The 27,063-nt window shown below is 42.0% G+C and overlaps 2 protein-coding genes across 6 annotated transcripts in view; one reads left to right on the forward strand and one right to left on the reverse strand.

The window, feature by feature from the left end:
• The window catches only part of LUZP1 (leucine zipper protein 1), a 33,497-nt gene extending 28,376 nt beyond the window's left edge, over positions 1–5,121 (forward strand). For all 4 annotated transcript variants that reach the window (XM_074555725.1, XM_074555727.1, XM_074555728.1 and 1 more), the window contains exon 4: positions 1–5,121. In XM_074555725.1, the coding sequence (XP_074411826.1) occupies positions 1–36 (36 nt within the window). In that variant the 3' untranslated portion in view covers positions 37–5,121.
• Positions 5,117–27,063, reverse strand: part of KDM1A (lysine demethylase 1A) — a 27,816-nt gene continuing 5,869 nt past the window's right edge. The window contains exons 3-20 of one of the 2 annotated variants that reach the window (XM_074555729.1): positions 25,025–25,084; positions 21,292–21,425; positions 19,640–19,718; positions 18,628–18,720; positions 17,836–17,942; positions 16,933–17,014; positions 15,680–15,774; positions 14,692–14,834; positions 14,181–14,271; positions 13,343–13,477; positions 11,877–11,950; positions 11,118–11,229; positions 10,617–10,749; positions 9,766–9,953; positions 9,327–9,441; positions 7,956–8,083; positions 7,488–7,634; positions 5,117–5,697 (exon numbers count right to left, since the gene is read on the reverse strand). In XM_074555729.1, coding sequence (XP_074411830.1) covers positions 5,512–5,697; positions 7,488–7,634; positions 7,956–8,083; positions 9,327–9,441; positions 9,766–9,953; positions 10,617–10,749; positions 11,118–11,229; positions 11,877–11,950; positions 13,343–13,477; positions 14,181–14,271; positions 14,692–14,834; positions 15,680–15,774; positions 16,933–17,014; positions 17,836–17,942; positions 18,628–18,720; positions 19,640–19,718; positions 21,292–21,425; positions 25,025–25,084 — 2,102 coding nt within the window. In that variant the 3' untranslated portion in view covers positions 5,117–5,511. The remainder of the gene's footprint in view (positions 5,698–7,487; positions 7,635–7,955; positions 8,084–9,326; positions 9,442–9,765; positions 9,954–10,616; positions 10,750–11,117; positions 11,230–11,876; positions 11,951–13,342; positions 13,478–14,180; positions 14,272–14,691; positions 14,835–15,679; positions 15,775–16,932; positions 17,015–17,835; positions 17,943–18,627; positions 18,721–19,639; positions 19,719–21,291; positions 21,426–25,024; positions 25,085–27,063) is intronic. The other variant, XM_074555730.1, reaches the window with a different exon arrangement.

A 27,063-nucleotide genomic window follows, 5' to 3' on the forward strand; every position in this document is an offset into this window, starting at 1 on the left:
GGCCCTGCCCGCGCCGGCCGGACATTGCGGAGATGAGCTGTGCTCCCCTCTCAGTGCCCATGGTGAAGCAAGAGGCAGGACAGTACCAAGCTCAGAGGCATCACCACCTGTTTGTAACCTCTCCAGAGGCTTCAAGCAGCCTGGAACCAGATTTGTAATGAGATTTGAAGGTACAAGAGCTTTACCAGTGAATTCTTTTTCTTCATTGCTGAAGAGGCAGCTGCAGAGACTTTGCTCAGGGGACTCCCACTTCTCATCTCTGTACCTGCAATCCTTATCTTCCCTGTAGGATGATAGCTCTGTCTCCATATGGAAAGTCTGACTACCTAGCCTCTCTGAACAATGGTACTCCTTGCACAAGAGAGAACTTTTTGTTCACTTGCGTTCACACAAGATCCCAGCAGTGTCCCTGTGATTGCATCCACCAGCCCATGAAGCTGTCCACCACAACTGAAGGCTTTCAGCTCATATGGAGTTTGCATTTTCCTTGCTGGCTGGGGCAGTGGTCACCTCAGCACCTGTGTTTCCAGCACCCTTGGGCAAGAGGAGACTGTTCCCCGCTGGTTACTTTACAAATTGAGAGGGAAGGAGAGCAGAAAATGTTTAGAAGGAGTTGGTTCCCTATCACTGTCAGTCTCTGCAACAAGCTTTGCATGATCTACTCATCACCAGGTGAGATCTGCACCAAGAAATCCTCCAGTGAGCCAGAGCAACACAGCAGTGACACCTCCTCCTCCTGGGACCAGGTGCCATTTATCTGGAGCTTTGTGTTACACTCTGCAGGCTGGTGCTGTGTTACACTCTGCAGCTCTGTGCTGGTGCAAGGCAGTTGAGCCCTATGAGAAAAAGAAACAAGTGCTTTTCCTCACAGTCAAGCACAATGTCCTTGTTCCTTCCCACAGCAGGATGGAGACAGCTGGATTGGACCCTGAGCTGATCTGTGGTGGCTTTGGTCTGTGCCTCACCCCTGTCTGCCACGCCAGGTATGCTCAGAGAGTGCTCACACACAGAGCTGTGTCCCCACCAGTGCAGCCTCTGTCACTGTGGGGCAGACACGTCCCCACAGCTGCAGGGCTGCTCAGGGCACCAGCAGCTTGTCCTGAGCAGGGTGATTGTCCCTGGCTCTCACAGCAGGGTCCTGACTCTCCTTCCTTTCCTTCCCATCCCACCCCAGCTGCTGGGCTGGCCCCCACACAAACACCCCCAGTGCTGCCTGTCCTGTCCCTCCCTGCAGCAGGACAGGGAGAATCTCAGACAGAAAAGGTCCCTGATCTGTCCCAGAGCTGCTGTGGGCAGAGCTGCACCCCAACAGCTTCCCTGAGCTGCACCCCACATTGTGCAGGAGCAGGGACCAGACTGCCTGCACTGCACCTCCCTGTGCTGCAGCTCCTGGCCTGGGAAATGCACATCTTAATTCTGAGAAGAAAATTAATCAGAAAAAAAAAAGAAAAAAACCAATAGAGCTGGTTGCAAAATATCTATGAAAACATTTCTGTAAAAGGGATGTGTTTTAGTGACATGATTATTTTTTTATAAAGATTGTTTGGAGGAAGGGAAAAATTATTTTTGAAAAAAAATAGTTTCTTTTTGGAATTTTAAAGATGTTTTCCCAAGTGTATATTTTTAACCCCCCATTTTATTCTTTTACATATCATGGCATATGTGTCAACTTGCTTAACAAGACAAAAAAGATGCTTTTAAATTAGTACTGAGTGGCAGCTCTAATAATCTTTAAATTATATTAAAATAAATTGTATCAACTGCTCTCTCTTACCATTGACATGGTAGTGCTAGTAGAATGAAATAATGGGAAAAAAATTTAAAGTGAAACTTAAAATGAAAGAAAGTGAAATTCTGAAGCTAAATTCAGATTTCTTACTGCCTCCCCCTGCCCTGTTTATCAGGAAGGATTGGAAATCCTTATGGATTGTGCAGTCTGAAAGCAGTGGATGTATCAGTGCTGTGCATCCTTCCTGAGCACCCTGCCCTGCCCAGCACTCGCTGTGTGCCAGGCTCACCACCCACAGCCAGCTGCATTGTCTGAGCAGCAGCAGCAGCAGCAGCAGCTTCCCTCACCCTGTGTGCCCAGCAGTGCCCAGCTCTGCTCTGCTGCTGCCTCTGACTCTGCCCCTTCTGTGCCCTCCAAACCAAACCTGCTGCCACAGCTGCCTCCCTCTGTACCTGCCTGGGAGGCAGCCTGGCCTGTCCCCGCCTCTCCAGGTGTCCCAGGGATCCCTCCCTGCTGGGAGCAGCTCTCCTGCTGCCACCTGGACCGGCCACGGTGGCTCTGGGAGAGCCTGCAGGGTGTGGGGCTCCCCTGCCCTGGGGCACTGCTGGGCACAGCTGCAGCCTGGACAGACTGCTGGACAGCACGGACACACTGAGGACAAGGATCACTGTGGGCAGTGACTGAAGCCTCCCCTCACAGTCCCAGCCCCATCCTGCTGCAGGACATGGCCTCACACACCACAGGACGTCCCTGCACATCCAGCAGCTTCCTCCTCCTCCTCCTCCTCACCTTGTTGGCGTGGATGTGGCTCAGCACAAAGAGCCTCCCAAGGGAAGTGGTTTCAGCTGTGGTGAGGAAATCTCTGCACCCCTGTGAGTCAACACAGGGGTGAAATCCCTGAGCCTGCCCACACAACTGGCTTACCCATCAGCTTTTCTGCTCACCCAAGAACACAACCCCGAGTCTGAAGTGCAAGGGAAGAACCACCAGCAGCAGTGGCTGTTGGGTTTTCTCCTTCTGCCAGCCAGGACAATGGGAGGGCTTTAGCCCCAGCTATTGCCCCAGCAACACAGAGCTGCTGCCACTGTCTTCAGGTGCTCCTCACAGATGATGTCTCTCCTTTCTCCAGCTGCCTCAGATATTTGTTCAATATTTTACAGCAGATACCTTGAACTCCTGCTCTAGACTCAGTTTCACTGCTTGTAAATACTGGACACAGATGTCACTTGGTAACTGCACACTGGTTGTTTTTACCACAGCTGAGATGAAATCTGAGAAAGAAAACCCTACCTAGTATGGAAAGGGGCCATGCCCTCTAGTCAATGAGTGCAATAGGAGCTGATTGTATTATTAATCTTATAGCAATGACTTCAGGAAACACAATGTGTTGACTCGAATTGCACACTTTTTTTTGAACAGCTGTAAAATAGAGTATATGTGTAAATATTGCCATCACTGAAGAAGTATTTGTAATTTTAGCATATAAATATAACCTGCTTTCCAGTAGGCTCGATGATGCACAAGGCCAGGCATCGAGCCCTCGGGTAATTCCAAAGTTGTAAATGTATTTGCTGTACAGAGGAAGTGTCAGTGCTTGCTGCTCCCAAGGAACCTCAGCTGCTGCTCCCTCTGGAGAGCCAGGGCTGTCCCCACAAGGGCTGGCTCCAGTCTGAGGGCCCAGCAGCTCCTGGGCTGCTTCATGGAATGCTTCCCTCACGTCTCAACACCTCTGCAGCTCCTGGAGGCTCTGGGCTCAGCCTGGCCCTGCTGCTGTGCAGGGCAGCCCCTGCCAGGCCCCAGCAAGGGAGAGGGGCAGGAGGCACAGGGCAGAGCCACGTGCCTTGCTGCTCCCAGAGACACTCACACAACAACACCCAGCTGCAGGTTGAAGCAATAGTCACACTGGTGTCACTCTAACCTAGCAGACCTCATCCCTGCCACCCTTGCACACGGCTGAAGCAATCAGGGCACTGCTCCAGGCCAGCCCCAGGCTGAGCTGTGCACACAACACGAAGCCATTGTCAGCAGCTGCCCCCATGATCAGGATCCCCCTGGGCTGCAGTGCCGGCTCCTGCTTTGGGGAAGCAGCACTCCAGGCTGCATGGAATGTATTTTTAAGAGAATAAATCTATTTTTTTGTATTTGTGAACATATATTTGGGTGGGGCAGCTTAGTTAGAAGACAAATAATGCAAGCAATCTTTTCATAATCACAGGTTCATCCGAGTTAAGCAGATTTTCCAGGGTTGCAGTATTGCCTTCTCCCCTAAAACAAACTTTGTGTCCAATAGAGCTATGAGCAGTGTTCCACCCTTAGAACTTGCCCTGTCTCAGCATGCTGAGAAGAGGAAAGCCAGCACTTTCCTCCCCAGGCTGCCCATGCAGTGGATACAGATGGTGCTCTTAGTCTGCATGCCAAATGTAAACACACTCTTATCTGCATGTCTCTCCTGACTCAGTCACTGTCAGTGCTACAGTATATAACCAATAAACACTCTTCTCTTTTTACACCGTGTGATGTGGTGTTTGCAGCAGTGCCCATTGCTGCTGCCCCTGGGAGAGGCACTGAGGCAGCAGAGTGTGTGTTGTGTGTCTGTCTGTCTGTCTGTGTGTGCTGCAGGGTGGTTCAGTGCTGGAGCTGAGCACCTGGCATTTCTTTTTGTGCCTTGGTAGAAGCAGATCTCAGATCTCAGATGCCCATTCCAGGATGCATCTGAGGCAGGGCTGGTGCACACACAGTTGCACACAGCCATTCTCCACTGAGGCTCCCTGAGCTGGACATGGCACTGCTGGCAATGGCCTGTGCTGTGTGAGGGCTTCCAGGAGCAGTGGGTGTTTGCCACCAGCCCGGTGTCACAGAGAGCAGGTGCACACAGAGCAGCCCCAGAGCTGCTGCAGGTTGAGGCAGGGGCTCACAGCCAGACTGTTTCTGTACCAGGCACAAAGATACAGCCAAGGCATTACACCAATGTCCCTACATCAGAGAGCAGCCCCAAAGCAGGGATTTCCAGGCTGGGGATGTCCCATTGTTCCTCTCATCCCAGCTAGCATTGCCCGTTCTCCTGGTCCCTGGTAACGTTACCTGCCCTGGGATGATCGTTTCCACCTCCTTTGGGATGTTTAACACACCAGGAGCCATTCAGTGGTTCCATGTACTGCAGCAGGCTGTGCTACACACAGAGTTCACCTCAGGACACTGGAACACAGTTCAGCACCTTTTCTTTTGTTGGAAGTATTTAATAAATCAGTATGCTTAGCATACTCAGTGATACCAGGTTACTCTACAGCAGAATGCAGGTGGTGTAGCAGCCAATGGACCATTTTGGAGAAGTGTGATTTGCTACCAGTAGGCAAAGAGTTGCCCAAATTCTTGAATGCCAGACAGGAATTGAATTGGTCAAAAATATTACTCTTCAAAACAAAGCCATAAAAAAACCACAAAGAAATTTACATACATTCTACACTAAGCTAGTATTCATAGCAACCAGCTTCTAGAGGCCCTTGTGCAAGTACCAAACTGTAAATACACACATAGGTAGAAAAAACCCCCAAACACCTTAAAAATTTCTCCAGCTATTTTTGTCTTCCAAGAAGTATCTGCAGAGTGAAGCTTTGCAGTAAAGGATTCAGTTTCAAACAGCTCTAAAAGGCTGCCAAGCCAAAGCTTCTGTAAGGCCATCCTCAGACAGGGCTCGTGCAGCGGCTCGGGCTCCTCTCAGCAGACACCGCTCCAAACCACGCCAGGGTCCACTGCAGGTGCTCTTGTCCTCCTGCAGAGCTCCCTCACATGCTGGCAGCCTGCTGGGGGGGCACCCCGGGTGTGGGCTGCCGGGGCAGGGTGTACATGGCCCCCAGGAACTGGTCGGCGATGCGGCCGGCCTCGCGCAGCCCGCTCAGCAGCGCGCCGTGCACCGTGGCCGGGTAGTTGCGGATGGTGTGCTCGCCCGCGAAGAACAGCCGAGGGATGGGCTGGGGGAAAACAGCAGGGCTCGGTCAGCAAATGCACTGAAAGGTGGTAAAGGTTCTATAATCACAGCAAATCTCTGTGAGGGTGAAGGTGGTGCATACAGGATGGGCAATATTGAATTCATTACATATTACCAAGAAAAGAAAGCGCTACTCGATAAACGGTGTTTGTAACTGGAACTGTACAACCTAAGGTGTTTAGGAAGAATACTTCCTAATCTTGGACATGGACTCTAGTTCTTCTCTTTATCCCTAAGCTGGAGCCTGCTTTGCTCTATTTCTGGTCACTTCACAGCACAATCTCTGTTAGGGTGAAGGTGGTGCATACAGGATGGGCAATACTAAACCTATTACAAATTACCAAGAAAATAAAGGGGTACTCAATAAACAGTGTTTGTAAGTGTAACTCTATAGCCAAAGCTGTTTAGGAAGAATTCTTTCTAATCTTGGACATGGACTCTAGTTCTTCTCTTTATTCTTAAACTGGAGCCTGCTATTTCTGGTCACATCACAGCACAATCTCTGTTAGGGTGAAGGTGGTGCATACGGGACAGGCCATATTGAATTTATTACATATTACCAAGAAAAGAAAGCGCCACTCGATAAACAGTGTTTGTAACTGGAACTCTACAGCCAAAGGTGTTTAGGAAGAATTCTTTCTAATTCTGGAATATGAACTCTAGCTCTTTCCTTTATTCCTCAGCTGGAGCCTGAGGAATAAAGGATTCCTATTTCTGGTCACTTCTAGCCTAGAAAGGTGCTTCCCTGGCACAGCAATTTTTTCCAGTTAACAGAGAAACCTGTTCTGCTTATGACAGAATGGAAGAAAACCCACTGGTCACCTGCTAAACAAATAACTCATTTAATAATGCTACTTATCATCTCACAGTAGACACCAGGGAGAATGCATTTTCATGGAGCACTGGCATTGTGCCAACGTCAAACCATGACAGTAAGCCAATACAAACTCCAAAACTTCATTTAAACCAGCAGTTTCTTTTTAAACTGAGACCTTCAACAACTGCTCACAGAATCATAAGAAGTGGGAGAAAAATCAATGTTCATATAACACATTGAGCCATCTAATCTTGGAATATTAACTCTAGTTCTTTCCTTTATTCCTAAACTGGGGCCTGCTTTGCTCTATTCCTGGCCACATCTCCCAGCAGACACAAGGGAGAATGAATGTTCATGGGGGCACTGTGCCAGCATCAAACCATGACACACAGTAAGCAAACAAAAACTTCAACAACTCATTTAAATCAGCAGTTTCTCTTTCAACTGAGACCTTAAACAACTACCCACAGAATTGTAAGAAGTGTGAGAAAAATAAATGTTCATTATTACATTCTGCAGAGAATAATTTTAATCATAGCTGTGCATATTAATGACTTGTATCATTAAAACAAGAACTCAAATAAAGCCAAAGCCACACAGCCTTTCCTGGCAGTGCTTTCAAACTTAATTCTCTCAACATGATCTGGAGATGACCCTGCCTTCACTGTGTTGGCCCCCTCATTTGGAAGAGACCTTTTGATACCTGTTCTTCTCACTCTGGCCTTTACCCTCTTTCAAATCACTACAACTCCCCTAAATATGGTAATGGACAATAAAAATATGGAGTACAAAACACAGGTGTAATATTAAATACTCTGTTCAGACATAACCAAACTGGCTTTCTGAATAAAATACTCTTTTTTTTAGCAAACAAATGACACCAAACATGTGATGACAGAATGAATGAAAAAATTAATTAATTTTGTTCTGAGCTTTTTCTAAAAAGAATGTCTCACCTGTGGAGCACCTGGAATGGCTGGTCCTGGGGTGATTGGCTGAGCCATCAAATCATAGTCATTTCCAGAGGATCCTGCAGCCACGTACGAGTAGGAGCCCCGGGCCCAGGGGTCAGCGCGCCAGCGGGACACCACGGTCTCCTTGGGCTGAGACAAGACAGAGACAGGAGCTTCAGCTGTTGGCAACGTGCAAATTCTGCACTTTGTGACAAATACAAACAATGCAAATTGCAACAACATAAGGGACAAAGTCCTTGGGCTGACGTTGGTGGTGAACTCCATGGTTATATTCTATGATAACACACATTAAGGTGAATTTTTGATGGCAATTCCTTAAGTCTTTCCGAAACATTACCAGACCCTGCTGCATGTAGATCCTCAGCTGGAACTCAGACATTTATAGTGCTGTTTCCTCTGCTCCTTCTCCCACTTCCCACATGCTGGCAATGCACTCTTCCCCCTACTGACCTGGGGCACAGCACTGCTGCCAAAGATGCCTTTGAGGATGGCCAGGCACCGACCCACAATGACATCGTCACTGATGTTCTCCATGATCCCTGCTGCTTCTCCTGCCACCAAGGCCAACAAAATGGGTGCTGGGGGGAGGTGGGAGAGAAAAAAGAACAAGTGAATTCATGAAATTGAATACTTTGATCAGACAGGTTAGACTTGGATAGAAATGGATCTGCAGTTAAGGCAGAAAGTTGGAGACTAAACAAGTCCAATGATATAGTTCTAAATTTTCCACCATATATGATCCTATTAGAAAATTAGGACTACTAGTAGTAGTATTACTACTATTAGTACTATTAGAATTAGTATGAATAGTATTACTACTATTAGTACTATTAGAAAATTAAGACTACTAATAGTAGTATTACTACTAGAAGAAGTCCTAAATTTTACACCATTTTTCAATACAACAAAAAGAAAATGAATTTTTATATGCCAAGATACTATTTAGAATTATCAACAGAATTTATGTATTAAAAACCTAAATGAAAACATCAGGAATGATATTTCAATGTTTCACAATCTAATCACATTAACTGTAATTGTTGTTTTGATTTCAGCCATCTGACTTGTGCTTCAACACGAGGTTTTACTGCATTTCTGTTTCATTTCTACCTGCTCTGCCTTCTTCATGAGAAGGATGAGAATGCAGCATGTGAAGTTAATTTGTACATGACATGATCTTTCCATCTAAACCAAAACCACGACCTCACTTCCTAAATACAAAATAGAGACACAAAGCCCCAAAAGCCACATGAACAGCCTTGCTATCCAAGGCTCATTACTTGTATTTCTCCAGTAAAATCTTACCAAATATTTTAATAATTCAATAGTCTAGAAAGATGCTTCCCTTGCACAGCCAATTTTTTCCAGTTAACAGAGAAACCTGTCCTGCTTATGACAGAATGGAAGAAAACCCACTGGTCACCTGCTAAACAAATAACTCATTTAATAATCCTCTTATACACACCTTTGCTTTTAGTCTGGTCAATGGCTGTAACAAAACCAGTACAATGACTGCAGAGATCTCCTGACAGTCTGTTGTGGTAGCACAAGCTACAGATAACCAAAATTACTAATGCAAACTACTAATTAACTAATGCAAACTACTAAACTACTGATCCTGCTGTGGTAGTAATGCAATTTAAAGGTACAGCCTGCAACTGTCTGCAGTCAGTGCTGCTCTCTGCTTCCATTCATCTTCCTAAAAATACAATCTCCTTATCATAGCCAGATGTGAACACTAACAGCATTTTAAAGTGGTTTTTTCTAGATCTGAAACTATACAATAAGACACTGGCAAAAGCAGACATGCACCACAGCTACCTTTGTACAGGTTCCAAAAGAGGAAAAGTTCTCCTCTGCTGGCAGTAGTGCTCCCAACATGGCCAAACAAATTGACACTGGGATCCCAGAAAACACGGTCAAAACACAGCACAACCTGCAAAGAAAGAGTAAAAACAGTTAGGGGGAGTGAAGGGAAGGAATAAAAATAAAGATAATTACACTAATTGATGTTTGTCACTGGACAGGTCATGAAAGGGAATTGTGGTGAATATACACAACACATAGAGGTGTTTGCCTGTAACTGCCTCCCCACAGGGTAGTGTGCTCTCATTTTCTGGTTAACAACTCCCATCATTCTGCAGGTGCCCCAGACAGTTTTCACCACCAGACCCCAGCAGAACAGCTGTGGAAAGGCATTCTGCTCTCCCCCAGCAGCCACATTTCAGGCTCTCTGCTGCAGCCCCCAGGGACCCTGTACCTTGTTGAGGTTGCCAAAGCCCATCCTCTGCACTGCTGAGGTTTTCCACTCTGGAAGAGGCGGCACAAACTGAACTGCTGGGGGCTGCTGCTTCAGCACTCCCAGGGGCAGAGTGCACAGCACAGCATCACACTTATAAATGAAGGTCTGGCTGGTGGACCTGGTGTTTACAGCTATCACTTCACAGCCTGGAAAGAGGAGAAAAAACACTTTAATAGGCCATGAGGCAAGAGCCTTGGATTAAAAATGAAATAAATTACCATAACCACATCAGAAAGCATTTTGTTTATGGAGACAGCTTTACAATAACAGCACTAAACTTGCAGGCAAGTTGTTACTGGCCATTTAACTCTATTGCAGGAAACACAATTAGGGCAGCATCTGAAAATGGCCTCACTGGGATAAGCCTAAAGGCTCATCCAGGTCAGTAAATATTATTTATATATATCAACAAGTAGAGAGTGTTCCTCTCATTACATTGCTCTCCCAGCTGAGAGTTTCCCAAGCCCAATGTTTTGAAGAACAACAAACAGATACATTCCTTCCATTACATTCGTTTATACTTCTAATACCAGGTCCTTAAACAGGCCCAGACCTCTTACTCCAAATGCTTCAGTCAATGAAATAAATAAGAGAATAAATGTGAACAATCAGTAAATACAACTGGAAAAGACTTTGTCAAATGAGTCACAGAAATAATAAAAAAATAATTCAAGATTAATAAACCTCTAGCAACTATTTACAGAATTCCAATTAGAAATGTGGCTGTTTATCTAACCCCAAACATGCCATGGGAAGGCTTTTACAATATCAATCCTCACAGGTGCTTCCAGAAGCACAGAAATCTGTACCTGAGGCCGTGTAGCGAACCTGCCGGACTGCTGTGTTCAGTTTGATGTCCAACCCTTCAGCCAAGGCCACGGGCACACAGGAATATCCATTCCTCACAGTCAGGTGGCTGCCTGTGAACTCAAAGTCATCATCCTAAAAGGAAGAGGCATAAAAAAAGCATGCAGTCACATAATGAAGTCCTCCAAGTCAATAGAAAATAATCAACTCGACAAAATGGCAAAAAAAAAATTTCAAAATCTTTTTTAAGGATTCAAACAAATGTGAAATTATTTCTGATTATTTATCAAGTAATAAGAATGGAAACTTTAGGCAGAGAGTACTGTTAGAGATTGTTTTGGCACTAACAAAAAGCTGTCTGAAATTTCATCATCAAATAATAACCACATAAGAATTCAGTACCTGCACAAAAGCAGATAGAAACTCTTAATATTGACAAACTTTCATGAGAATTAAATAAACATAGCTCAAGTTTTTATGAATTGCTGAGTACTGTTACCCACCTGGTCCCAGTGCTTCAGTGACAGTGTAGACAGGGGTGTAGCATTAGCAAATTCTAGGTTTGCAAAATGCCAGTCGAGTATTTGCCTGTCTCTGGATGACAAATAAACATCACTAGAAAAAACAAATATAGCACAAAGGCATTTAGCTTGTTAGAACAGGATATTGTAAATGCATTGCTTCTGAAAATTTCTTCACAAGTCATTTCTGACTCCCTCCTTAGCCCAGAAATATAAACATTAATCAGACTCTCTTCTGAACATCCAGAGCTCTCTCATGAAAGCTGAGTATCAAAACCCAGCAAATTCAGGTTTTTAAAGCAGAATTCATGTAAAATACTCAAAGGGAAGCTAAAAACTTCAGAAATAAAAAAGGTTACATAAATAATTGCTTGAGTTGCATGCATAAGGACAGCAATAAAAAGCCTAGTAAAATTGCACAGAATAACAATATTCCAGCAATATAAGTACAATTCCATGCTATCATTACTGACAGGTATTTAAAACCTCAAATGCCTTTGGGATCAGGCACTGATTACTGCCAGGATTTCTACAGAATCACCCTCTCAAAATCAACTTTTCTGTTTGAGTCATCTCTAAAAATGAGGAAATTGAGTTCTAAAGCTGAGGGAACTCAAACTCCATGTTTGTGCCTCTGTAACCTCTTCAGTTCCCATAACACCACAGCATTTCTGAAATTCAGGGCAAAGGCAGTAAAGAACTGCTTTCCTAAGGATTTAACCTTTTAGTTTGTCTCTTTACCTTGGTGGATTGGCTTCAAGTTCTTGTAATTTCTCTTCCAGCTTTCCTTGTGTTTCTGCCAATTCATCATACTCCTATTAAGATTAAAAACTAACATTAAAACCAGTTTATATGTAAAAGGGCCTGAAGACATCATGCAGCATCAGACTGGACCTAATCTCAATAGAAATCACTAGAAAATTCACTTCATGGGTTTAGTGGAAGCTAAATCAAGTTTGTTACTTTTTTCAACATTTAATCCAGCATATTTTGCTTTTCTGCTCTTTGGATACAGAGAGCTCTGTGTCACATTGCAGAAAAGATGAGTTTGGTGACATTTCAGGGATTTAAACACTCAGAACTGAAGAACACGAGGGTCCATTACACTGTTGATATTTTAAGGGTTCCTATGGTTCTGAGAGCTTCATATTCCACAAATTACTTCTATTCTTCTCTCTCTTCAAAGTTTATACCTAATACTGAACATGGAGATTTCCAAAGCAGAATCAATCACACTTAAAAACCAAAGACATGATCTAATTCAAGCTTTTATGCTTTCCTTTTTTAAGCCACATCTCTACATGAAGATACCCCAAGAGAGGGGAAATAACTCTGCTTGTCAAGACAGAGCTCTGTACATGATAATCTTTAGCTAGAAAGAAGTTTTTTAGTCAAGAAACCACTTTTATTTATCTTAGAGAAAAGTTATCTCTCTTCAAATGCAGTTTTTATTTCTGGATTATTTTTTTATTATTATATAATAACATTTACATTACATTATATAGTATTATACTATATACTTTATAAATATTTTATCATATAAAATATATAATGTATTATATATAATATATATTGCATAATGTAATGTATATTGTATATATATAATGTATTATATATAATATATATTATATATAATACATAATATACTATATTGTATGTTATATATTATATAATATATTATATATAATATTATAACTTATATATTTTATTATATTGTGTTTTATTATATTACATAATATATTATGATATATATAATATTATGTTGTATTGTACATAATATATAATATTATGTTATATATTATTTTATTATACTATATAATATTTTATCATAACCTATTTTATTATATTATACCGTAACATATCATGTCATGGTATATATTATAATATATTTATTATTGTGAAATCCAGCTGTATTAAAGACCAAATCTAAGAAAAATTCATCTTCAAAACATTACATGCTGATATGAGCCAGCAGATTCACCTAAAACTGAGCTTTATTATTCCCCAGCTAAAGGAACTCAAAGCAGATCAGTGTTAGAACCCAGAATTGTTGTAAATCACATTCTCTTGAAAGCACTGGATCATAGCGAGAGATGTGGAAACATTTACAATGGCTACTCTTATTAAAAAAATGTGGCTAATTGGCTAATTTTTGGCTGCTGAAGAAAGAGAAAACACTGCCACACTGCATGTGTGTGATCCTTCACCTTGCAAAGTGCAGTCAGGTCTCTGTGCTTGCTCTTCACAAGGAACTCTGCTGTGATATCCCGAGGTGGCTTCACTTCTGATGCCTCCTTGTACTGCTGGTGAAGCTCTTTGATCTTCTCTTTTAAATTCACCATCTTTCAAGATAAAGCAGGAAAAAAAAAAGAAAGAAAATAGAAGGGAAAAATGACAAAAGGCAGATATCAACAAGTTACTGTGTAAACTGGATATTCATCTCAAACTGTGCCATTATAGCAAAGAGATTTCCTGGTTTTGCCAGGTATCACTTGTAAATGCAATTCCACTTCCAAGAAGCCACAGTAAATACCACCAACCCTAAACAACATGGCTGAAGCCCAACATCATTAATTTCTTACTATGGTGCAAGTAATTTGAGAGCAGTCCAAAAGCATTTTTAATTTGGGAAACATAAAAAGCAAAAACATCATTTACCACGAGCAAAAATAATGGAAGTTGTCCTAAACCACTGTTTCTGTACTACAAATCAGATGTGTAGTGAAGAGAGAGAACATTTTTAAACAACCCCCAAAAGCCTCAGCCAGTACCAGCATCTCCAAAGGAAGCCATAAAACATCACTCTTTATTTGTCTGTCCTCTTCCTTTCTTTCCCATATTGTTTTATGGTTTTCTGCCTAACCAAGCACCTAAAGTGACACCTTTGTCCTAACAGGGCTTCTCTGTAGGTCTTAAGCAAAGACATATTTTAAGAACAGCATTAGTAGCAATTTTCTGATATTTTTCTTTGAACATTTTTGTATATTTTGCCATTTTCTGAGGAACACAATGATTATCATCTTGTTCTAAATGTCATCATCTGACCTTATTAAGAAGATCTTTCAATTCCTCCTGTGTTTTCACAATTTTCTTCCAGTGCTCAATCTGTTCATCCTTCACATGCTTCTCCTGCAGTCTGGAAAAGGTGAGAAGCAATTGTCAGCTCAACATAAAATCTTTGTGTTAATGAGGAAATTTATTATCACAATCTAATTAGTGGAATGCAATAATGTCATGTAATGGGGTATTTTAGTAAATACTTGTGTGGCAATTGGAAAATTAATGGAAGTTTCTGTAAATAAGAGATACACCTGCTATTAAAGGCCATTATAATTGTCATTAGCTTTCAAGCAGTGTGAGTGCACTGTATGGACACCAAGCACCCTGAGCCCCTCCAGCAATGATTTTCAGGAGTTTTAAGAGAGGTTTGCTCCTTTATCTGTGACATCAAGTATTAAGAGGAAATGCTTACATCTAGGAGCACCACAATTGTTTGAGGTATCTTGGAAATTCATCCACAAAATAGGAAAGTCTAGTAAAAATAAAAGTCACTTACTGTATGACAACCTCCAGAGCCTGCCCTAGGGAGACAGGTTTATTATTGAGAACATTAAAGTCCAGCTGGTGGCTGAGATAGGATGTGGCTTCCAGCAGACGATTAAATTCCTGCTCCACCATTTCATCTTTCTCTTTGGGAACCTAGGAGACAAAAGAACAAGAATTGTTCTTAACTCATTCATAAATAATGCAGCTGCTGAGAATAGCCCTTGGAAAAAAAGAATTTAATACCCTCAACTGTCTGAAATGGTCAGACCCCAAGGTCTGTAGAACACAATGCCACACTTTGGCAGGATGGGCACAAGAAGAGCTGTCAGACCACAATGACAACAAACTTCTCTGGCAGGAGAAAACCAAACTGCCTTAAGGGCTCAGAAGATTTCCACACTGGAAAGGAAGGTGTGTTCATCACAGCTACAGAAGCCTGCCAAAAGACTCTGATGGCTCCACACAATCACAGGGCTTTAGGAGGCTTGGCACAGCTCAGTGAGCTACAGACAGTAATTTATCTTTGGAATGGTTCTTGTGAGTAACAACCACCAACCCAGCTTGTCTAGGATGATGGTGGGAACACTGCAGGACACACATGGAATGGTGGATTTAACTGTACTGAGGATACCCAGTTAGAGTGAGTGCTGCCAGTGTGAAAATACATGGGGAAATTACATGGTGAGAGAGAGCTCAAGGGCTGGAAAGAGCAAATCTCACATCTGTAAAACCCCTCACAGGTTAAACAAAAGTGAGAGAACTTGGCTTCCACAAAACCTCTGAAATGCAAAGGTAAAAACTCATGTGGAAAGAGCAGGTTTTAGAAGAATAGGTGCAGGTATGTTACAATATAACTAAAATGCCTAAAAAGAGGGACACAATATTTCCTTTTTCCCTCTCTCTGGAAGCCATCTCAAGCTAGACCAACAGCCTGGTAATAAACAGAACTGAGATATTACTTCTGTTTAAAAGGTTCATGGAAACACTATCAGACTTACAGCTTGCCCATTTGCTTCATAAAGTGGACATTTTTGTTTGATCTTTGCCAATTCCATATTTACTTGTTTGCTGACCACAGCCATGGGATTTCCTCCTGGAAAAGATTTTACACAGTTAACAGAGACTCCTGTAAAATCTGTCTGCAATTAAACAAAAACTCCACAGTTAAAGCAATTTCAGAGACTAAAACATCAATTCCAGTGTATGAATTCCAGTGACCTGGTGTAACCCTGCCAAAGGTCTGCACTTCACAGGGATTCCTGCAATGAGGACATGGAAAAAAACCACATTTCTACTTCCAGGACCTGCAGGGAGGGACTCCTTGACAAAAGCAGTATTGATATGACAAGGGGTAATGGGTACAAACTGAAAGAGGGGAAACTTCAGCTGGATTATTAGGAAGAAATGCTTTCCTGTGAGGGTGCTGAGATACTGGAAGAGGCTGCTCAAGGAGGTTGTGGATGCCCCAACCTGGCAGTGTTCAAGGCCCTGAGCAACCTGGTGTAGTGAAAGGTGTCTCTGTAAAGCAAGGGTGATGGGGTCTAGATGATCTTAAAGGTCCCTCCCAACCCTTAAGATTCCATCACTCTATGAATTAAACATGAAATATTGCAGCCTTTCAATAGGCAAACTGAAATCTGTTTTTCCATGACTGTGCAAGTTCATTTCTTTGGAACCAGTTTCTGTATGTAATTTAATAAGACTGATCATGAGACAGACACCAAATTTAGGCCGTCAGTAAGAACAGGGGTTTATTATAGATTTTACAGTATTTTATAATTTCACTACATTGCTGAAGGATATCCCACATTAAACAGCTGCCCATCTCCTTAGCAGAGTAACCATGCCAATAACTGATGCCATCCCATAAAACAGTAACAAATAATAGAAATGTGGTTTGTTTGCCATTATTTTTACAACTATTTTTGAAATCACATGGAGAAAGTACTTCTGGGGTTTCAACCCTGAAGAAAGGCTTTCTCTTTAGAATGTCTCTCCATTTCCCCTCCTCCCTTGTTTTCCCATGGAAATGGAAAGAAAACATTCTGTCTCTTTAGGGTCTCTCCCATCATACAGCTTTGCTATTTATGAAAATACTAACTGCTGAAAGGCTGAATGAGAACACACACTTTAAAGAGTTAAAAATACCCAATTATTTTGGCCATGAAATAAAATAGCATTAAGATTTCACATTTACAGCATCTTGGCCCCCTGTTCTCCTCCCCTGTCTTTCTGATTTTGAAAAACTCACCAAGTCCTGTCACCACCATTGCTCCCAGATCAGCCACGTAATTCCCTTTGCGAAAGGTGGCAACTCTTCCTCCTACTCTGTCCTTTGGAAAGCACAAGATTTAAACCTCCAGTTAGTTACACTCAGTAAGAAATCCACTGAAATATAATCACTGAAACATCTACAAAACATGGCACAAATATTCTCTTAACTGAGGGTTCAATAAACAGAATGTACACTTTTCCATAAAAATCCGCACATGAACTCTAGCACAATTAATTTGCCTAAGTTAAGAAGTAGCATTTAAAAAAGGAGAAGGAAAGAAAAAAGGAAAGAAATAGATAAAAATATGCCTAATCTGATTTGGACATATTTCACTGTTTCTACAGTAGGATCCACTGTGATTCCAAAGCCAATCTCTTCACTGTCCATGCACAAATTTAGTTATGTACTAGATTTCCTCCTCTCCTTTGTGGCTTAAGATTTTTAGCTTTTTATATATTTTTCATATATTTGTAACTTTGTAGACTGTCAGTACACAGAGTACTTTTCCTGCCCTCTCCCACAGTTTAACAAACCCTTAATAATACACTCCTGAAATTCTGTTTAGTCTTCCCTTTAGTCTGGCATTCTGCTTTCTGATGAAAAATCAATTTCTAATCATGAAAGAAGGTTGTTTTAAGCTATTTCTGGTGTGAGCACACAACACCAGCACCCGACCATCCAGCCCAGCTGTGAGAAAGCATCAGAAGCTCCCAGCAAGGCCAGATCCACTCAGCTCCTTGTGCAAAGGTTCAGCAGCACAACCCATCCTGCCTGCCTGGAACAGCCCACAGTGACCCCAGCACGCTGCAGGGACACTGCCCTGCTCCAGTCATCAACAGGCTCAGTTGTAATAAAGTAAAATAGCACAGAAATTCATACTCTGGCTTCCAGAACTGTGACATCCATGCCAAAACTCTGCAACTGGCGAGCTGCTGCCAACCCAGAGACTCCAGAGCCAATAATGATCACCTTCCCTGTCTTCTTGGCTAAAGAAACAGAGAAATCAGGTACAGTAGTGCAGCATTAAATTGAAAACAGTCTTATAAGAGATACCAAGAACAAAAAGCAGCTTTTTTCTAATGGGTGAGAGAATAAATTCTTTAACAAAAACAAAACTGAATTCTGAATATCATGCTGAAAAAGGGACAAGGAAAATACACTAGCAGTACATCTGGAACAAGGAAAACAACAGGAGAAAAAATGCTTCCAGACAACTGTCTGAAGAAGAAAGCAATTCATATTAATTATGGGGGACAAAGTATCATAGATTGATTTCTTTCTGCCCCAGAAGAATAAAACTTAAAAAGGGCAGAGAAATTCACTTGCAAAATTCTAGAATCACATAAGCATGTAACAGATCTAAGCAAAATATTGTGTTTCTGACTTTAGTTATTCAAATGAAGAACCAAGATAACTCATTAAAAAGTGACAGTCACTGAATTATCTACAGAAGATTTGCCAACAATTTTTCCTCTCAAAGTGATTTACATAAATACATGGCTTCTCTATGCCAAAATAAAACACTTTAACATCAATAGCCAGATGGCCTTCCAGCCTTTTTTTATTTTCTTAGCACTGCAATTCTAAAAAAGAACACTCAAAAAGCTGCCCTAAGAAATCATGGAATAATAAAACAAATTTTCAACTAGAAACAATGTTCAAGGCTCTTACTTGGAAGGGGTTTGACTCTTTTGTAGATGCCAAAGTTGATCAGGCCATGGCGCTCCAGGTAGCTGTGAACCCTGTGAACGAGCACTGTGTCACCTGAGAAATGGAGAAATGTTCAAAATGATTCTTATGTTCAGCAGCACATCCATACTGAGCAATATTCACAGCAAACTGGGCAAATCCCACCAAACACATCCTGTCCTACAGCTCTGCTGCCCCACTGACCACTCACCGTCCTGAGGAGGCCTGAAAAACACCCATGCTGTACTTCAGTTCTGAATCCTGCCTGAACAGCTGTGCAGGATATCAGGTGTTTCTTCTAATCTAGTGCAGAATAACACCTTTTCTGAAACTGCAAAATCCCAGCATCATGACACTGTGATGTGATTTGCCAGTATTATGCCAATACTTACTGCAGCACTGAATTCTCATTTTTATTTTTAAAAGCACAATAAATTCCTATTTTGCAGTCCTTGACAGGATATTTGCATTCATTTCAGCACTATTTTCCTGTTCAATTATTTTTTTATGGCTACCCTGCACCTTTTCCCTGTTTATTGGGATTTTGTCTGAGCAGTGTGGAATGGTCTCCATTTGCAAGCAGTAACTCCTCACTCTTTTACTGCCTTCTTGCATCACATCCAGTCTGTTTAAGTCTTGAAAAATCCTTCCAAAAACCATGATTAATAATGTTTTACAGCTGAAAAAACAATTAATAATGTTTTACATCTGAAAAACCACCAAGAAGCTGTAGCAAACCCTAAGAGCTGCACATGAATTAACCCTACTGTAACAATCCATTTTTAGCAGCTTTTATGAACCCTGCTAATGATATTTCTTCACCAGACAATGAACTCTACTAAATCTGAACCAATATCCCAGTCTGTACATAACCACTCATGGAGCTCCACTAACAAAGGACTCAAACATCTGAAGCAGCTTTTCCTCAAACAAAAGCGAAAGAAAACAGCAATGATTCATCCAGTATGATTTTGGCAGTGAAAAAATGACTTACTATTATAAGGTGCTTCTAATTGTTGGATAGTTGCTTCAAATGTCAGCTGAATCTTTGGGTTATCCAACCAGAGCTGCAGCTGGATTTAAACAAACACAACAAATCACATTAAACAATACAAGAGGTGTTTTCCAGCCCCATGTTTGCTACCAAATACTGTCAGGACATGAAATCCCCTAATGAATTAAATTTTGGCAGGAATATCCAAGCCACACTGAACTTCACCCTCCAGTGTTCCTTAAGGAACTCTGTTTGAAATTCTCACAGCATTTCAAATAAGTGGAAATACACCAAAGTAGCACAAAGATCTGTGATTGTCTTTTTGGTATCAGATTTCATGTTTTTCTCAAAGCTACAGCAGTACTTCTCATGTTATAAGGTTTATTTATCTCAATATTTAATGATCCAATCCATCTTCACCAATGTAAGACACAACCACGGACTACACTGGCCACATATACACAAAAAAGCACATTTACAGGACATTTACAGGTCAAAAACTGAGCAGGAAGAATTGTCTGTGATATGTTAGTAGGTCAATTCATGCTAGAAAAGACCTGTTTTCCCAACAGAACTCTTACTTTGTAGCACAGGAGTAAATAAATAATTTTACTAGGTGATACACAGCATTTCCACTCCATTTTGCCTTCCATAATTAGTCATTTATTTGGATATTTCCCTAGAGTTGCATTACTGAGCTTCACAGTTCCTCACAGATACCAAATTAAAGTGGAAATCTTACAACTATAATGAATAGGAATGGTTAAGAAATATTTTCTTTATAATTTGGGAGGCTATTTGAGGCAAATGGCTGATTAAGAGGCTGCACACTGCAGTTTGCTGAGCTCTGGGTTCATATCAGCTGTTCCATGGTCTCTGCCATTCTTGCTGGAAAAGTTCCCCTCACAAGCCTTCCTCAAACAGGATTCCTGCTCAGGAATGTTCCTCTGCAGTGAATAAGGCCCAGCAGTGCTGCTTTTCCCTGCAAATATCTCCCTCCAGTAATTTCCTAGTTTCAGTGGAAGGCTTTTCTGCTTCTAACACATTTGTAAAAGGATTACTCACTGTTTATTTTGTGCAAATTGTTTTCCAAACTTTCTGGCATGCTCTGGCCTGTTTTTACACATCTCATGACTTCCCAGAAGTTACAACTTGAGTTAAGAGGAAAACATGACAGGAATAGCAGGAGTTATGCTATTCCACTCATAAATTTGAAATAACTTAAACTTATTAAGCACTGGGTGTTACCATGGCCAATGCCCCATGATGTTTCCTGGTCATCTTTAGTCTGTGAAAAAACTGAGTGGTGAATAAGGTGTTTTGTCTCTTAACTATGGTAACACAGCAATTCTCAAAATATTTATTGCTTTCCCACTATAATTTTTCTAACATTATTTAAGTTTTCAAAAACACAGGAGAAAGCCTTGACCCCTGTTTTGGCTGTTGTAAAAACACTACAGATTCTTTATGCTGCTCACAGCACAGAGCAAGAACTGGATAGTACATTTTTCTTAACTTAAGAGGATGCCAGAAATGAAACCCCACTGCCTCAAAACCAAAAATTCAACTAGATATGGTAACTGCCAAAAAGACTTAGCAAAGCACACAAATTTCCTGCCCTTTTTTCACCAATATTTTTACCACAAACTTACAGTGCGGTTCCTGATGTACAGAAACACCTTCTGAGTCTGCTGGGGCCCGCTGATGATGTCAGGGAAGCAGGCAGCCTCCTGGGATGTCATTCTGTCATGGGGAAGTCTGCTCTGGAAAGCTGCACCCTCCACACCTACAATAAAAACACAAGTAGTGTACAGGCACTGCCAAGGAGATGATACAGGGCCAATTCATGGGATGCTTTCATTTATATCTTTAATTAACTTCTGCAAGAAGTACAGGTTTCCAAGTCAACAGTTCTTTGAATGATAGGTATCTAAGATAATGGAAAAGCTATACTAGGAGGATAAAACAAACAAGCAAACAAAACCCTCCAAAAGAACAAAGTCTAAAAAATAAGTGTGGCAGGGGTACATATCAATACATTATATATAACACACACACAAATTGTATGTGTGAACAATAAAATATAACTATTTTAGATGCTGTCCTTAATTTGTGTGGTTTCCAGTTTCTAACAGAACCAGAAAACTCTTTTAAGACCTGTTCAAAGCCAAAATATCTGTAATATATATGCACAGCATGCATCATCCCTCTCACCTGCTTCTCAATTTGCCCAGCCCTTGTCCACCTAGAGGAACCCACCCTAAACTCTCATTTACATCTGATATATTTACAGCAGGCAGTGCAATGAAACACAATCACACTTATGCATTTCCTGTGCTCCCTCCCCAAGTGCTGCCCACAAATAACAGATTTCCTACTGCTCTTTTTAAATGCTCCACATGTAAAAGATCTGAGGCTGAACCCATCCAGGAGAGCTTTTCTCTATGGAAAGCCTTAATTCATACAGGAACCTGCACTTCTCCCAATTCACACACTGCAGGGCTGTAACTGCATTTCTGCACCCTGCTCTCCTCAGTCTCTGCTAGGCTGCACTAGAAAAAGTGACAAACTCAGACCCAGCTGCATCCAGTGCCACAGCACAAGTGCAGAAAGCAAATCCTGCAGGCACAGCGAGCAAAATAAAGCACTGAGATGTGAAATACAGCAAGAAAATATAAATCTTCATGTCCTAGAAGTGACTTTGATCAGGACAGAGGACAGGGCATTCAATCTAGAAAGAGAGACCCCAATACAACCCAGGGGCAAAAACCCCACAAGTAAGACAGGATGATTAAGATCACTTGCTGAAACTGGAATTGCTCAAAGATCACAATAAATAGCAAAGTAAATCCAAGTTTGCAGGGTGTTACACTAACCAAGACAAGCATTTAAGAGTTTGAAGTTCATGTACAGCAGTACATGGCACTGCACCAGGGAGAGGAGTTCCCTGCTTTTAATTCTGGTGCCACCACACCCCCCTTTAACTTCCAAGCATTTTTACTTCCCAAAGGTGCTGAAAAAAACCAAGGAAGGAGATGGTTGTGAAACTAACAACCAAACCAAAAACCCTCAAAATAAACCAATCAAAAACAAACACACAAAAAACCCAATCAAACAAATACAACCCACAACCCAACGCCCCCCCCCCGAAACCTAAAACCAAAACCAAAAAAACCCCAAACCAACCAAACAACAAAAAAAACCCCAACCAACGAAAAAAAAACCCTGACAACCAAAAATTCATTCACAAGTAAAGATCAAAAGATCTGTGTGATGACTCAAGGTAGAGAAAACTGCAATCGTTGACACAAATTTTGCAACAAGAAGAAATTAGTAAGAGAAGCTACAGAGCACTGTAAGTAAAATAAAATTAACCACAGGACAATGTTTCCTACACTAACATTCAGCTGTGGAATAGAAACCCACAGCTCTACTATGACTTCAGTTTCTCCAGCAACAAGCACAGCCCAGCCCTTCTGCTGTCCCTCCAACATCAGTGCAGGAATGCACATGCTCAGCTATGAATTCTGTACAACTGGAAATCAATCCAGTTACCAATTCTCTGAGGCTTCATTAATGCTAACAATCTTAATTAAGGCTCTAGATGCTCCAGTGCTAGCAAAAAGCTCAGCAGCACAATTTTCACAGAGCTAAAATGCTGAACCTGGCTCCCTGACTCTTGGGGTTTGTGCTAACAGAAGTGTGCTTCCCCAGGCAGCTGCTAAAAATCTCTGCAGTCATCAAACACCTGCAAAGTCTCAGATGTGTGGATTTAAGGCAAATTGGCAGTGTCTTGAAAAACTGTGGGATTTATTTCTTCAAACTGAGCAGCCAGAGATCATGGTGACACTAATAATTTGGAAAAGAACTTCCAAGGTGGGTTGAGTTGGGGGGCTTTTAAGGTGAAATACCTTTGATGGCAATACCCAAACTTTAAAACTAGAGAAACAGAGTAGCTCCAGATGTGCACAGGTATTCAGGGGGAAAAACCTAATAAAATGACCCACAAGAGCGTTCCATACAAGAATTTAGGAAAAAGCACAGCTATTAATAGCAAAGATAAGCATTTTTATTTGGCCAATCACTGCAAGATCTAAGAAATAAATGTCCTTGAATTTACTTCTGCAACTACACAGCTCAAATCTAAATGGATTTGGATTACAGGCTGACTAAAACCCATTTCCCACCCTTACTGCTTGTATTTCATGAAAGCTGCACATTACAGTTCAAAATTACATGTTTCTTCTAGGAAAGGTTCTGCCTAGACTGGATTATCAGCTCCTCTTCACACACATTGGCACACACACACTTGGCAATTCCTGACATTCAGCACTAGCAACTAACTGACTGAAGTTTTGAGTACAGCCTTGCCCAGAGAAGAAATCCTGAGGGATGCTGCTCATTTAAAGACTTACTAAAACATCTGCAGATGAACACACTCAATGAAAGGATTTTGGCTGTCGAATTGGACAGTTAGAGCATACTCTCAGCATAAAATATGCAGAATTTCCAATCAGCCAATGCCTACCTAAAAATGAAATAGGCAAGGCATCCTTAAGCCCATGAGGCACAATAGCCAGCAGCTCCATGCAAGAAATAACATTCATAACAGTACTTGGCTCCCTTACTTACAACAGCAAAGGATGCACTCTTAGATGAGTTTCTTGAGTATCAAAAAGAGCAACTTGGAGGTACAGAATAGGTTCTGTAGCCTTTGACTCTTGTCTAAAGCCCTAATCCTGAAGTGAGAGCAAAAGCAGCAGAGTTGGAGGAAGATTTTAAGTAGCACTCTGAGTACTCAGGAGTAAAGACAGCAATCCTGTGAATGAAGCAGTGAGTGAGTACTGCCAGCAGCAGCACCAAGGCCAAATGGAGAATGCAATCCACAGTCCAGTCCAGTGACAGCACACTGTGAGCGTGCCCAGCTGGCAATGTCCTGGGCTCAGTGCTGGCACACAGGTCAAACACAAACCCTCTCAAAAGACAAAACGAAAGGAGCAAAAGGAGCAAAAAGGAGGTATTCTGTGCTGTTTCTTCAGCAGATTAGAAAAAAGGGCACACTGTTCTAAAGCTCTCTGTGCCAATCCAGGTGGCACAGCCTGGCTAGGTAAGAACCAGTTTATTTTATGTTTAGACTCCTCTGAACATGGAGAGGAGTGGAGGGATGAGAGATCGGCCTGAGGCATTTCAGCACAGCTTAGCTAGCACCCTTTTCCATAATTGTTACAGCCCTCAGCTGCAATCTGAACAGCCCACACTCTGAAACAGGTGGGAACACAAGTCCTGCACCTCCTGCTCGGTCGGGGACCACCACACCCATGCGCGCTTGCAAGCATCGATCCCTAGCCTGGCTACTCAGTGGCAAGCATCAAACGCCACCCTCACCTGATGCTTGGCCGTCTCCATACCCTCCAGAACTGTCGTCTTGAAGTCCTCCTGCTTGCCCTGTGGAAGGAAAGAGGAGAACTCAGGGACCTTACTCCATAAATTAAACCATACTGGACATAAAGGCCCGGCAGTTGGCGTTTTAGGTATTAAATTTCACCAACTAACTAAACCCGTTTTCTGAGAATCCCATTTTCTGGAATCTAGGTTCAGGGCATGAAAAAATTATGTTCTAAAGTGTTATCCAGGTTACTGGAACGCTTTACATCAGATTTTATGGGAAATAAAGAAGTACACCATATGCAGCATTCCTGGTGGCTAAATACTTATGATCTGGCAGATGGACACCATCAGATTCTATGGATCTCAAACCCTAAGAATTTGATAATCTTGCCTTTGGTGCTCCCAAGTCTCCCCATATCCCAAGGAGATAGTTTGAAGCATTTTTGAAAAGCCTCTTATGTTCAAAAATAGGAGACCCTATTTTTCCCCCACAAATCCTTCCTTTAAGCTTGATGCTGGAACAATTCTTGAAAGGCTCAGATCACTCATTTGGCTTCACCCTGGATACACCACCAGTGTCCTAACACACCAAGATTGTCTCTGAAGCCAAATACACATCATACCATTGATCAGTGATGTGATCAATACCCAGCACTGAAAGACATCAGTCTTTCAACACTCCCAGCGGTGGAAACATGAGGAAAGGCTAAGCACACACATCTGAAGAAGTCTCAGAATTGCCTCAGCCTGCATCCAAGTCCTAACAGGACTGCAACACAAGCAGGAACAGAGCACGCTGAGAAGAGAGATGAGAACACTGCAGTGCCTGCAGGAACAAAGCTTGCACCCCTCACACGCTGCTCCCCTCACAGGAGGCACTGGCTCTGGGTAAGCTCATGAGCAATTCCCTTCCAGCAGCAGAATTCTGCCTCAACTCCCATCACCTGCAGAGCCCAGGGAGCCGAGGCACAGCCCAGAGATGGCTCCTGCTGTACCAAGGTCCTTCACACCACACACTTCAACAGGCAGCAAATCCAAACCAACATGCACTGACACAGCCTGCAGTGGGCACTGCAATGAGCAGCTGCTTCCTAGAGCACAACTGCTCAGGTGTGATCTCCAAACAGGCAAGAGCAAGGTCTAACCTGAGGCTAAACACACAATTGTTAATACTCTAATTCAGACTCTGGATGGCCAATTTTTCCAAACTGTAACTTAAGGCTCTTAGGGGATACACTAACTGAGAAGAATTTAATCTGAACTACAGATTTAACCCCTAAAGTGAGACATAGAAAGTTAAACAAATGTTTCCATACTGTGCTAAACTGGATTAAACTAGAATGTCACAGCATTAAACATCTGCAAATAAAACAAAATAGGAACTGAAACAAGACAGACATTCTCCCTCAGTACAGCAGAGGAGCCATAGTTAGTACTTGCATAAAATCAGTCTGCCAGCAGGGAAATAAAAACTCACAGAGAGACTGTGACAAATAATTGTATTTTGAAAGGCCTCACAAGACCCCAGTTATGATTCTGTGAATAAACATATCTGCAACAGCAGGATGTAATTCTTTACTTGATCTGCATTGCAAGTATTTTATTTTGCAGGGAACACCTCAAGACTTGCTTCCATTCTGAGAGACACTAACACAATTGAAACATGAATATTTACAGTCAAGAACAGGCCATTAAGAGTTTGCAATAAGAGTTTCACCTGTGCCTTCCATAAGCTAAGAAATTAAACAGACTCTGACTTCAGTCTATGGCATTCACAAGCCCTGAATTAACACTGACAATGAGCAGAGGGGAAAAATTGCTCTCAGCTTATTACAGAAAGAAATCAGAATCTTCCTCTTCTCATCACTATTACTGATTGCTTGGACACAATTCTAAAAATGCTGCTCAGTCTGAGCAGAGAAGTGTGGAAACAAGGCCTGCTAGTGAAGATTGCCTCTCCTTCCCTGGAATAAAGACTGAAAAGGAACCAACAGCAAGCAAAGCACTGATCCCTGCAGCTCAACAGAACATGTGTG

Source organism: Zonotrichia albicollis, chromosome 20 (genome assembly GCF_047830755.1).
Source record: "Zonotrichia albicollis isolate bZonAlb1 chromosome 20, bZonAlb1.hap1, whole genome shotgun sequence".
Classification (NCBI taxonomy): domain Eukaryota; kingdom Metazoa; phylum Chordata; class Aves; order Passeriformes; family Passerellidae; genus Zonotrichia; species Zonotrichia albicollis.